Below are 12,558 nucleotides of genomic sequence, written 5' to 3' on the forward strand. Positions count from 1 at the left end.
CACCCCTCCATTATTATACAGTAATAAAGTGCTCCAAGTGATTTTGACATAAATACACAACCGCTTACATACACAGATACAATTTTACAGAATTCAGAATACAAGACAAGGATGTCCCAAGCTGTTACTGTGCAAGCCGCAATGTTCTTGTACCAATGAATCTTCATCAGCTGATCTTGCCTTGTGCTAACTAATATCAGGATTACAAAGGAGTTACAAAGTGTAAATTATCTACAACCGCCAACAGTCACATGTTTGCCAGGACAGAACGGGGTGGACACGGTGAAGGGGGGCATTAATGAGTTCTTGTGTATGGCAAGGCATTGCTGAACAGGAGCAGTGAGATTGATGTACTACAAGGTTACATGTAAATGGATTCTATAAAATAGCATTGTGACTGATTAAAACCTGATCCTGACCAAATCATCATTGTGCGCCTGTGAAATGTTTCCAATTCCATCTCGGGTTTCTGTCCAGGGATTCAGATGCAGATAATGGTGCTGCCATGGCTGGTACCATCCAGTGTGTTAGTCATAGGGGTTGCCAAAGGAATACAAGCTGTTCACATAGCAAGGGGGATTGCAGGGAATATCTCACTTAACTTACTAAATGAGATGAAGCTTTGCTGACTTCAACCATCTAAGCTAAGATAAAAGATAAGACAACATAAAATGCGGCTATGTGGTTTGTCTCTTTAACGTTGACAATTCATTTGAGAAAGTAAACCCCCAAATCCCATTTGGCCTCCTCTTCATATACCATGAAAAATGTTTACTTATGTAATAACCTTCCCTAGTCAATGGAAGTGCTGTTAACATTCTCCATTCATTGCAGGTAAGTGGTACTGCAGTCAACACCCCCCTACCTTTCTAGTTACTGGACGTGTTGTTTGTCCCCCTATCTGACATTGCTGGTCAGTGGCAGTGCTATTTACCCCTCGGCTTGCATTGCTGGTCTTGTACCCCTCTTGTTGCATGGCTGGTGCTAGTGTTGTTACCACAAACCCTGTTGCATTACCTGCTTGTGGCAATGGAGTGAACAACCAGCCCCTTCACCCTGCCCTTACCATGCACTTTCTGGTCAGTGGCTTGGCCGCGCCATAGATCACCCCATGTGACAGAGTACTACACGTTATTTCAGTGCTGAAATGTAGACACCCAGCACCCTGCTGCCACTCTGCAAAGTGATCATGGATGCCCAACAAGTAAGTAACCCTGCTCAGGACACATGAGGACTTGCACCCCCTAGTCACCCCACTGGGTCTAGAGATTTGCAAACACACAAGAAAATTGTCACATTGACTTTTATACAAATAACGTGTCTATGGTGTCCGATTCAGCAAACCCCATGCTTCGTAGCAAGGAAGAAGGTAGGAGGAATGAGGGAGTAATGATGTACAATAGTATTATATAAGAAGGGGTATTCTTGGATGGACGCCATAGGCCTGACTCCCAGATGAGAATCAGGCCACCTTGTGTACATAGCAATGCTATTATAAATGTAAACCTGTGCTGTGATAAAATGATGCAAATTCAAACTCTGGGAGTAAAGCAGGAACCTTGCAGTGATAAGTTAAATAAGTAGAAGATCTTTGGCTTTGGAGGCAATTACAGAGGGTGGACAAGTGATGTTGACAATTATACCATTTACAAAAGTTGAAGAGAACCTGTTACTATAAAAATATTGTCAAAGTTACATATGTCTTATGAAGTACCTTCTGCCAAAAGTGCCTCCACTGCTGTAATATTTTGTCTTTTTAATATTTTTCTTTTTCAGACTTTTTCAGGCTGGTCACATGATGCACATGGCCAATTTTCCCTTTAGGTCGGCTTGTGATCATTACACTATGAGTGCAGGGTGCTGTGGTGATAACTCCTCAGGGGCGGGTCTTTAATGCTCTGAACTCACAGACTCTGAATGCTTGGAGTCATTCAACCGGGAAAACTGAGGACATCTAGTGGTTGAAAGAAATAAATAAAAGAGGGGGTATTTTGGAGAGGAAGAGAATGTTGCAGATAGATCGAGGTGAAGATAGAGGTGCTTCTTTATGTACACCACTGTTGGGACTTTTATGAAGATCCTTGGCTATTATAGGCACCAAAAGCCCCTTTATAAGTCAAAGGAACATCTTTAGTTAAGAATACCAAATCACACATGCGCTAAGTTTGGAAAATAAAACCTCCTAAGTAACTGTGCCCCTTTAATAACATTTTCTTAGTGACAGGTTCTTTTTGACATTGATAGATGGAACACAAGTTAGTTGTAATAAACCCCATACTGGAATATTGTTACAGTCATTTATATTGTATGTACAATGCAGATATTGTTTTTAACAGAGTGGTTGCACCTCGACTTTCAGGAGAAGCATCGACCACCTCAAAGAGCTTGTTTGACATCCTATCCCAAAACCATGGCCATTGATAAGGTGTTGGCCCATACACATCCTCTGTGGTTATATCAGCCCCAGCTTCAAAATATTGAGATGTACCTGCAAGAGTTTTTGTCTATTCAGCCAGGAGAATATTTGTTAGGTCAGGAATTGATTTTTTATGAGAAGAACTGGTGTTTAATACGGTTGATGTCACTAGGGCGGTATGGACCAAACTATGTGCCACCAAAATGGCTACCTGGTCTCTAAAACTTTTTGTGCAGTGTTTTTATAGTCATGCAAAATTTTGAACAATTAGCTAGAGTAATGTCATATTTAGTATTTTATAACCTACACCATTTTTTCCATAAAATGAAATGGTAATTAAAATAGGACTCAAGGGGAAAAAATATTTGCTCTTGCACTGGACCTCCCTCCCTTTTAGTAATTGAAATTTAAAAAGTTTACCATAACCTTTGATCTCCTGCCTCCATGGATGGTCTCAAAAGTATTTGTTACAGAATGGAATTAACGGGATGTCCACATAATTAGATTATGTTGGGTTGATGAGAAGTTGGCTTTCATGTTGGCTTTTAATATCCCTTTATAGATCAGTGTTTCCCAAACAGGGTTCCTCCAGAGGTTGCTCCCAGGTCCGTATAAGTGGCTCCAATGATTTATCTGTAAGGATGAGATTCTTTCCAATGGCCACCAATGTGGCCAAGAGGAATTCTTCCCACAGACCACTATAGTAATGTACTGTGAGCTGCGGTTATAGTAACTATAGAGTGGTTCCTTGAAGACCTGAAGTTATTTCAAGGGTGTCCCCATGTTATAGAGGTCAAGAAAGGCTGTTATAACTTTGGGTTGTACCCAGTTGCCTTGATACAAAATAAATATACAAAGGTAAGCATACACCTGATGTATTCTCTATGATGTAGACATAACACTACAAGAATCCAGTTGTAAGAGAACCCATGGAGACAATGAGGGATATAAGAAGGTTACCAGTGATTTAATCCACTGGTGCCAAAATCAAAGTTGCAATAACGTTCGTAAATGGACTTTTCCTTTATGGAATATTGCATATCGTTCTTCAGAACCGTTCGAAAGTGAGCATGATTTAAAAATGGGATCCTTGTAAAAGCCATATAATTACCAAATGGTGACATACAATAGTGACTTTAAAATGGTGCTTTTCATTTTCAGTTTTTACCCATAACAACCCAGTTGTCCTCCATAGGTGAATCCTGCACTTGATGCTGCAGCGTGGGAAACATCTGGAGAGCACTAATTTATTATAAATGTGTCCTCGGGGAAGGATTCAAGGCTGTTAAACCTTCCTGATATCATTACTGTAGTTCAATAGCAACTTGCCAAACACAAACAAAATTATGAAGAAAACAACTGCTGCGAATTTGTGATTAATAAAAAAGCTAACCAAAATGAGTAACTAGGTGCATGGCAAAACTGCATTGTAAATTTTTACCAGTTTCTGCATCTGAGTTTTGCATTTTAGAACTATACGAATGGGTCCTAAAGTCAGTTTTCCTAAAAGTCCAGGTCATCTTGATCTATAATGTCATCTTCCAGATACTTCTTTGGTTTATCGTCACAATCCTCAAAGCTTCCCTTGTTGTTTAAATTGACGTGTTCACTTTTATTTACACCAACCGGGCTTGCTGGTGGAGAATCTCCTTCCTCCTCCTCTGAGGAACTGTCTGGGTACATCTGAGACTGTTTACTACCAGAGCTGTTTGATTGGCCATTGGGTGATGTTTCCCCTAAGGTATTGTTAGTTTCTTTACATTCTTCTAGACATTCAACAGAGCCATTGTGTGTTATTAGAGAACCTTGACCTAGACAAGATCTTTGGAAGTCCAAGCCATATGATTCAACAGCTTCCTTGTCTTCATTTTCAGAGTTCTCCTCTGTTTTGATAACAGGGTTTGCTGTGTCTTCTTCCTCATGGCAATTCTCATTTTGAGAACTCTCATCATCAACCTTTGTAGATTGTTCATCACCAGGATCAGAAGTCTCTTTAACTTCCTCATGCTCAGATGGTAATTCTTGAGCAGAGTCCTCGGTTTCATCCTCCAGCTGATCTTGCTGTTCATCTTCGCAAACTACGGGGTTGTCAACATCTGGTGGGCACTCTATGCTTTGGCCTATCTTTTGATCATCTACAGAACTTTTCAGTCCATCAGCGTTGGAGTTTTCTGCTTCATCTTCCAAGTCTTCAGTGGACTTTTGGTTTTCTACCTTGGAGTCTTTGTTCTCTATTTCTTCTTCATTTGGAGGTTCACATTGAAGTTCATTGGTTTCACATGTCTCATCTGAATCTGCAACTGATTTATCCTCCTGGCCTTCAGCTTCATTGCATTCACCATCTTGTTCTACAACTTCTGATTGTGTGGTTATGGCTTCATCACAAACTTTAGAAGATACAGAGACTATGTCAACAGCATCGTCTTCATTTTGGCCCTCAGGGCAATCTTTTCCTGGTGCCTCCTCCACATCTTTGTCAACTTCTTCTTGACCATCATTTTTTGGTTCATTATTTTCCCTCTTCATTTTCAAAATCTGTTGAAGGTCAAAGGCTCTGACTATAGGAGCATCTGCAACAGGAGCCCTTGGTTTTGCTAGTTTCAATGCCCTTTTCTGTTTTATGCATTTTTCACATGGACAGAATTCATCATTGCCTTGTCCACTGCTGTCATCTGCAAATGAAGCACTAAAAGTTAATTCTTCTTCATCAGTCTCACATGAGTCGTTAGTTCCACCTTCCAAATTATCGCCTACAAAACCATGCATGGATCTTCGGTGCAGTGTTTGCAAACGTCTCCTCCTTTCCTCTGCTTGTAAAGAAGATTTGCGTCTCTGGCCATCGTTAGGGGGTCTTGGCATCTTTATTCCGGCACGACTTTTAATTTTCTTTAGTTCATTTGAAATGCTCCTCTGGATTCTTTGGCTGACCTCATTCTTAAGTTCGGCAATCATATCATTTAGGTTGTCATTGTTTTCTAAATTCCACCTGACCTTAAATTCATTCATCGCATCCACATAATGAGTCATAAATTCTTTCTCGATTTTCTTTAATAGCTTCAATACCCAAACTGGGTCAGCTTCAAAGGTTTGGTCATTGGTCTGTATTGGATTGTTTTTCCCATTTGAATCAGATGTCGATATGATGGTGGTTCGACTGGAAGAGTTACCATCGTTGGACTCCTCTGACTTCGATTCCTGGGGTTTTGCCTCATTTCCATTATGGCTCAGGTTATTCATTGTGTCTTTATTACACGCTGCATCTTCCTCTGCAGCTACTGCATCTCTGCTTCCATCTCCTTTGATAGCCTTTTTAACCTCTTCATCAGAATTGCTGTCTATCTTTTTTTCATTCATATTTTCATCCATCACGTACGACTTAGCTTCATCAAAACCAGCATCAACAGTTTCTGTAGTGGCTGTTTGACCACTTCCTGTATCCTGGTCTCCAGAAGATGGTGGCTCATGGTTACAATTTTGCAGGTTTTTACTAACACAGTTCACTTCCTTTACTACTGACTTTTCAGTTGCCATGCTATTACCTCCACCAGTTATACTCCCATCACCCGATCCATCAAAACCGCTGTTGATATCAACTCCAGAAGATGAAACTGGAGTCAACTCATCATCCCTAGAATAGTGCTTTGCAGACTTTAGATCCTTTTTACCGGTTGGACCTTCTGCCCACAGTGCCTGAAAAATGTTGAAAAGCTCAATATACTTTGTGTCATTTGAGTTTTTCGTTTGACCGTCATTTAGAAGTTGAAGACCAGCAAGGCATGAGATCAAAACCTGTGCTGAATTACTGAGCTTTCTTCCCATGGTTTGTGATACTTCCGGTAAACTGTTAGATCGGTCAAGTTTGGATTCCTGTAACGGATTCAGCAAAGCTTTCATTATTTGCACGGAAGTATGAATGTTGTTCGGTAGGGACTTTTTATCACAAATGCAGTTTTCTGTCCCTGCCACATCTTTTACATTATTGGTTTTTGAGTTATTTGACAAATCAGACTCATTCACTTCTTTTTCCAACAAATTTGCATCAGCGATTTGATTAGCATTATCAGGACAACACACATTAGTCCTCTCCTTGTCAGACTGATCATTATTTTGTTCTTCTGTTGTGAAGACCTCATTGGGGTCACCATTGTCCTTTTTATCACTATCCGGGTTTGGGCTTTCAGTTTCCACATCCATAGTGCCCTTTTTCTGGCATTCTTCATACTCAACCACCATTGTCTCTGATGGAATTTTCTTAAGCCATTCATTTACGACTTCCTCTGAAGAAACATTAGGCAACGCAGATGGAGTTAGCCCACTGCTCAAATTATTTTCCCCATCCAACGATTCCACTTTTAGTTTTCTCTTCGAAGAACTAGAGCTGTTTTTACGTTTTTTGGTTTTATAAATATTCTCTGTACTATCATTAGCAGAAACTGCATTTGTTAGCATTTTACAGTTCTCAATGGTGTTGACCAACAATCCCTTAGATGTAGGTGTTGAAGATCTGGAGCTGTCTATCCTTTCTCCATTCTTGTTTTTTAATGTCTCACTATTCATGCTATTACTGGAATATTTATAATGAGAAGAACGCAGTTGTTTGTTAACTGGTTTATTGTCTTTCGGAGGTGAAGGGCTCTGAATACAAGGATTCTCCAAAGCTGAAATCCCACTACATGTTTCAACATTGTCGTTTAGTTTTTCATCCACTTCACTACTACGGGACATGGTTCTGGCACTGTCTTTTATAGAACCCCGGTCACAAATTTCTGAGGACCCAACCAGTTGGCCTTTTTTCTCAGACGTTGATGGCACACTTGAACTAGTGCTCAAATGCTTTTCCTTTTCCAGGCAGCTTACTTTGTTGTATTTTGAGCTAAAGGATTGAGGTTTACTTGATGACCTTGAAACCGGAAGGCTTGCCTGACCATTTACATCTTTATTATCTGCAGATTTGCCTGTGCTGTGTGACTTTAAAGATTTATTACAATCATCCTCTTGAATTTGGACTTGGCTGTCCATTTGCTTCTGGGGCAAATCTGTTTCTCTTACAGGTGACATTATTTGCTGCGACCGGTTAGACTGAAAGCTCTGTCCCCGACTTTCTGAAAAAGATTTTCTATTTGACTTAGAACAGGTGGATTTGTTATCAGGCATACTGACTTCACAGTTTTCTAAACTCTCCTGATCATCCAATACGTTTTCACTATTTTCCTTTGAAATGGAAGACAAAACAAGAGAACTGCAGGAACCTTGATCACCATTTTGGCTGCAACCTTTATTTTCGTCTCTTCCTCTAGCTGAAGCTTTGGAAAAGGAGTTTGCTCTGGATGAACATTTATCGCAATCCCCATTGCTGGATGCATCCAAGGCTGCATGTCCTTCATTTGTAATAAGTTCATTTGGGGTCACTGGTTGCTCTATACATTCACTACTTTGGTGGTCTTCAGACATTTCTGTCTCAGAGGAAACACTTGCCGTATTCATAAGCTTTGCTTCAGCTTTAATTTCATCTGTTTCTTCATTTTCATTGTAACTACAATTTGACCCAAGGCTTTTGGTATTAGTGCTGTCTCGTTTGAGAAGTCTTCTTTGACTTGTTTTGGACTGTGAACTGACTTTTTGACTACAGCTTTCACCATCGGAAATAGGTGTGGGAGATGGTTGACTGCAATGTTCCAAACTTCCTCTTTCACTTTGCAGGTGCCCTTCAGAATGCTGAGACTGCTGGTTCTGCGAAGACATTGGACTCCTGTGGCTAAAACGTGATCTCCTTTGGTTATCACTTGTGTTTTGCCTGGCTGTATCTGAGGATGCATCTACATTTGAGGCTTCAGTTGACCGACCACTACGACTTGTGCATTGACTAACTCTCGAATATCTAATCATTGTTTCACTATTTTCTCTAGTTTCAGCATAGCAAGAAGATTTGTGGACAACATGCTCCATGTACTCTTCAGAAGACATGGTACAGATGCTGTCTATTGATGCTTTTTGGTTAGACATTAACTTGTGATGTGAGGAAGCGCTTGATGCAGATGATCGAGTTTGCCAAGTTGCCCTCTTAGTATAATCTTCTTGGGGATTGGCATGCATGGGGTTCTTCCAGATGTCATAATCTTGACATTGCATGCCACACTGGGCACAGTATAAATCTAATTCTGCATCGTTAAGCTTTGAGCTGTATGAGTCGCCGTCGCATGGATAAAACGACTCATCTGTCTCCGAATACGTTTCTGGGTTCATCTCTTTTTTACCATTTTCATCAAATAAACAGAGCTGTTCACATTTTGCTTTGCCAGATGTGCTAGACTTCTTTATTTGCGTTGACCACTGAAGAGTCTCCTCATTAAGTAAGCGGAAACGCACCTTCATCTCTACGGAAAGACTACCATCTTTGTTTACGTGAACCTTTTTTTCGATGTCGTCGTTGAGCAAGGAGTGGCCTGTGTCCTCTGATTTGTCATGCGGGCATGTGTTGGAAAAAGATGAAAAGCCACCATTTACAGGGGACATGTTTAGTCCATTTGGATCAGATTTTTCAGAAGACAAGGAGAACCTGGTTTTGTTGCTTGATGCAGAACGTGGATGAATGACGCTCTTCTTGGCTTTAAGTCCAAAGTTTGCTGAAGGGGTGCCAAAGAAAAACAAAAAGATAATGATTAATTAATACATAAAAAAAAGTTATGTTAAACTTTTATGAATATTTACAGGCCCTTGTTCTGTATTGCACAAGTTGCAGATTACCTTAAAGGCACTAAAGTGTAAGTTCAACCCAACCAAAGCATTTTTGTAAATTTTGAAGCGTAGGGAAGGTTTAGATGAATAAATGGACAAACAGAAAAAGGAGAGCTTTTAGACATACACTCATTACTATAGAAAAGTATTAACTAACTGGCATAACGTTCTCACATTCGCAGCAGATGGTCCCAGAATACAAGTAAAAAATCACAGTTGCCTAGGGGGTCCCCGATGCGTTTCGCCTTTAATGGGCTCCTGTCTGTATGACCACCTGTATGATGAATTTCAGGAGTTGGACACAGACACCCAATAAAAAACGGTTCTATTCTTCCTCTATTGTAAAAATCCCTTCTAAGTTCTAGGAAAGAATTTGCCCAATGGGGCCACAGTCAACTTTTCTGTGAACTATCCAAAACCTAAAGGTGAACACTGGTAAAAAAAAGAAATAAACGACCCTCCCTCAACACTGCAAGGGTCAGATGCTCATTTTGACCCCTTGTTCCACCAGACCTCCGAGCTACATGACCAGTCCTCTGAAACCTCTTCTTTTTCACTCAGCACCAGCAGTTCTGCATTGTAGGTGAGGACATCAAGGGCCCACCAACAACCTAGTATATCACAGAGAAAAGGAGAACCCTGGATGCTGGAGGATTAAGTGATAAGATGCCTTTTTGTTCCCCATAGACAAAAATATACATTTAGCACTCATCCTGTTAGGAGATGCTTATCTGTCCTGCCATCCTATCCTGTGCGCCATCGCAGTATAAAACTATGTTTCTTCTGTCCAGTGATGTCATTTGTAGCATCAAAGACAACTCAGATATAGCAGCATCGCCAACTTCCATTTAGCCGTGCAGCCTGATGTATTTTATCGGCATCCCCAGCACACAGTATGCGCCTGTGCACAGCTGAAGGGGATTGGTTCCTGACTCAGTCCTGCGCTGCCATTGGCTGCTGGGACTTTATAGCTTCTCTGCTCCCAGACACCACTGCCTGTTGTAGCGTTAAGCTGGGCTGACTTGCTGGTGGTATGTTATTCGTCTGATTTACTGTTGCTGACCTTGCCTGTTTATAAGTTTATACTGACCTTTTGCCTGTGACCTGCTTGTGTAACTCATCTGGTGGACAAATTACCTAAGTATGACCTCTGGTTCTGTATTCTGAGTTTGCCTCTGTTGGAATCTTGGTACTGTTTTATCTGTGGGTTCCTGGTCCTCTGCAAGCTCTTCCCCAGATGCCATCCCTTGCACAACCAGTGGGCAACTGTGTGCTGGGAGATGCAACCAGTCTCCCTAGGCTAAGAGGCGGCTTGCTATAGGTGAAGAGTACAGCCTTAGATTGGGGGACTGGTGTCTGGAGAGTATTGTAGCTGGACCAGGGCCTTACACATCCACAGCATTAAGGACAAGGAGATTTGCTCCAGGAATTTAAAGCCCCTACGGCTTTAGTTCACGCTATATTTGTTTGCAATGAAAAACAAACAGGATATACCCACAGTGATGCATTAAATCTTGCTGCAATGCACACAATTACATAGAAGTTTCTTTTTAAAGATGGAAGTGTGATCTATGGTATGGCCAAACCCTAACCATTGCAGTTCAAAATGTGGTGCAGCGCAGTAGGTGGTATTACAAGGGTATCTTTTTATTATTTGTATACTAAGTCATGCCTGGAGTTACCCTGCACTTCTACCATGGAGTTACCTCTCACCTATTGCAGGGACAGGAATAACATTGAGATGAGAGATGCTGCCTCTATCATCGATACTAACTATTTCTGCTCTCATCATGTGTGTATTCAGCACAGGGAGTAAAGAAAGAAGTAAAGGAGGTGAAAGTGAGTATAGGAGAGTGACCATCTGCTGTGTGAGTGGGTGAATGACAAATTATGCATTGACAGTGCACTGCATGGGGTGTCAGTGATTGCATATCATTATATTGACATAGAATGGGTGGCTGTGCTATCATTCTATAGAATACCCAATGTGAGTTATCATTGTGGTGGTTCTTTAACAATTCAGGAAACTATTTTTACCCATTGTTATTGTTACAGATTTACATAATTTGTCTATACACAGGTTTATTTTTCTGTTTTTCATAGAAGCACCCATCAATCCATTCTATATTAATCAAAAAAGATTGATCGTTGGGTGTCAAAATAGATCTTGTTTGGTCAACTTGGAAAATTTCCATCTATTGTAAAAGAATCAAAATTAAATTTTGGTGTTCTCATCCTTTGTTCCATTCATTTGTTGAAGCCCCTTCCTATCTTCCATTCTAGCAGTGGTCGCATGGCATTCCTTAGAATGGGTTTCCTGAAAGTGACAACATGGCATCATGTCTGAATATTGGGTGATGAGATGGCTACTTGCAGTCTGAATAGGAAACCAGTAATAATGTATTAGAACAATTGAGAAATACCTACCTGAGGACCACCGAGGAAAGTGAGAAGGGGGTCAACCAGAGTTCTGGCACAATGGCTTTTTTTTGTAAGCCAGCAAGGGCCAACCAGAGGGCACACAAAGACCTTTTTGGGGGGCATATCACGAAAGCCCACCAGAGGGTTTTGCCAGGTCTCCTATGGGCCATTCAAACCCTGGGGACAGTCTGTTGTCACCCCTAAAAAATGTCCTTAATGGCAAGATTAACAGGTATTTAATTAAGTACTGCAGGATTTAGAAATATAAGACACATTTCTAACTGTTAACAACACTGTTATTCAGCCCTCCCCCCAGGCACGTTGTCTTGGCTTCACCTTCAATTCTGCCCTCTCATTTACCCCCCATATTCAGAACATTTCCAGCTCCTGTCACTTTCACCTGCACAACATCTCCAAAATCTTCCCCTACCTGTCCCCTGAGACCACCAAACTCCTTGTACACGCTCTTATCATCTCTCATCTGGACTACTGTAACCTCCTCCTCTCTGGTATTCCACTAACCCGACTCTCTCCTCCATATCTCCCCTCCTGTTGGTGCTATATAAATCCAGTTTATTAAAGAAATAGAAGTATCTCCAGGCAGTAAATCACCCATTGCAAGGTGCAGAGAATTCAGTTTATGTTGAAGGAATTATAGGGATTGAGGATCCTCGTGTCCTTCCCAAAGTAATCCGGTTCTCACGACAGTCTAGTCCTCTTCCCTGGACCTTAAAACTTTGAAGTGCTTCCCTACAAGCCAGCTCCTGCCCCAGATCAAAAGCAGCTTTAGGTCCCCTCGGATTAACTGAAGATGCTAAAGCTCAAGACATCACCAGAACGAGGTGGAACTCCTGTGTAGGTTTCCTCAATGTAAATCCTAGGCTGAGCCCCAAGCCTTTACATCTGCCACTGATGTTGTAATATTTTTTATTAGTGAACCATTAGACAGAATGTTAGCACTTTGAAGAAATGGGACAGTTTCAATA

General features: G+C 41.1%; 1 protein-coding gene across 3 annotated transcripts in view; it reads right to left on the reverse strand.

Moving 5' to 3' along the window:
- Positions 1-2,374: 2,374 nt before the first annotated feature.
- LOC140327974 (retinitis pigmentosa 1-like 1 protein) overlaps positions 2,375-12,558 on the reverse strand; it is a 29,484-nt gene continuing 19,300 nt past the window's right edge. For all 3 annotated transcript variants that reach the window (XM_072407234.1, XM_072407231.1, XM_072407232.1), the window contains one exon: positions 2,375-9,039. In XM_072407234.1, the coding sequence (XP_072263335.1) occupies positions 3,920-9,039 (5,120 nt within the window). In that variant the 3' untranslated portion in view covers positions 2,375-3,919. The remainder of the gene's footprint in view (positions 9,040-12,558) is intronic.

Source organism: Pyxicephalus adspersus, chromosome 4 (genome assembly GCF_032062135.1).
Source record: "Pyxicephalus adspersus chromosome 4, UCB_Pads_2.0, whole genome shotgun sequence".
NCBI lineage: Eukaryota > Metazoa > Chordata > Amphibia > Anura > Pyxicephalidae > Pyxicephalus > Pyxicephalus adspersus.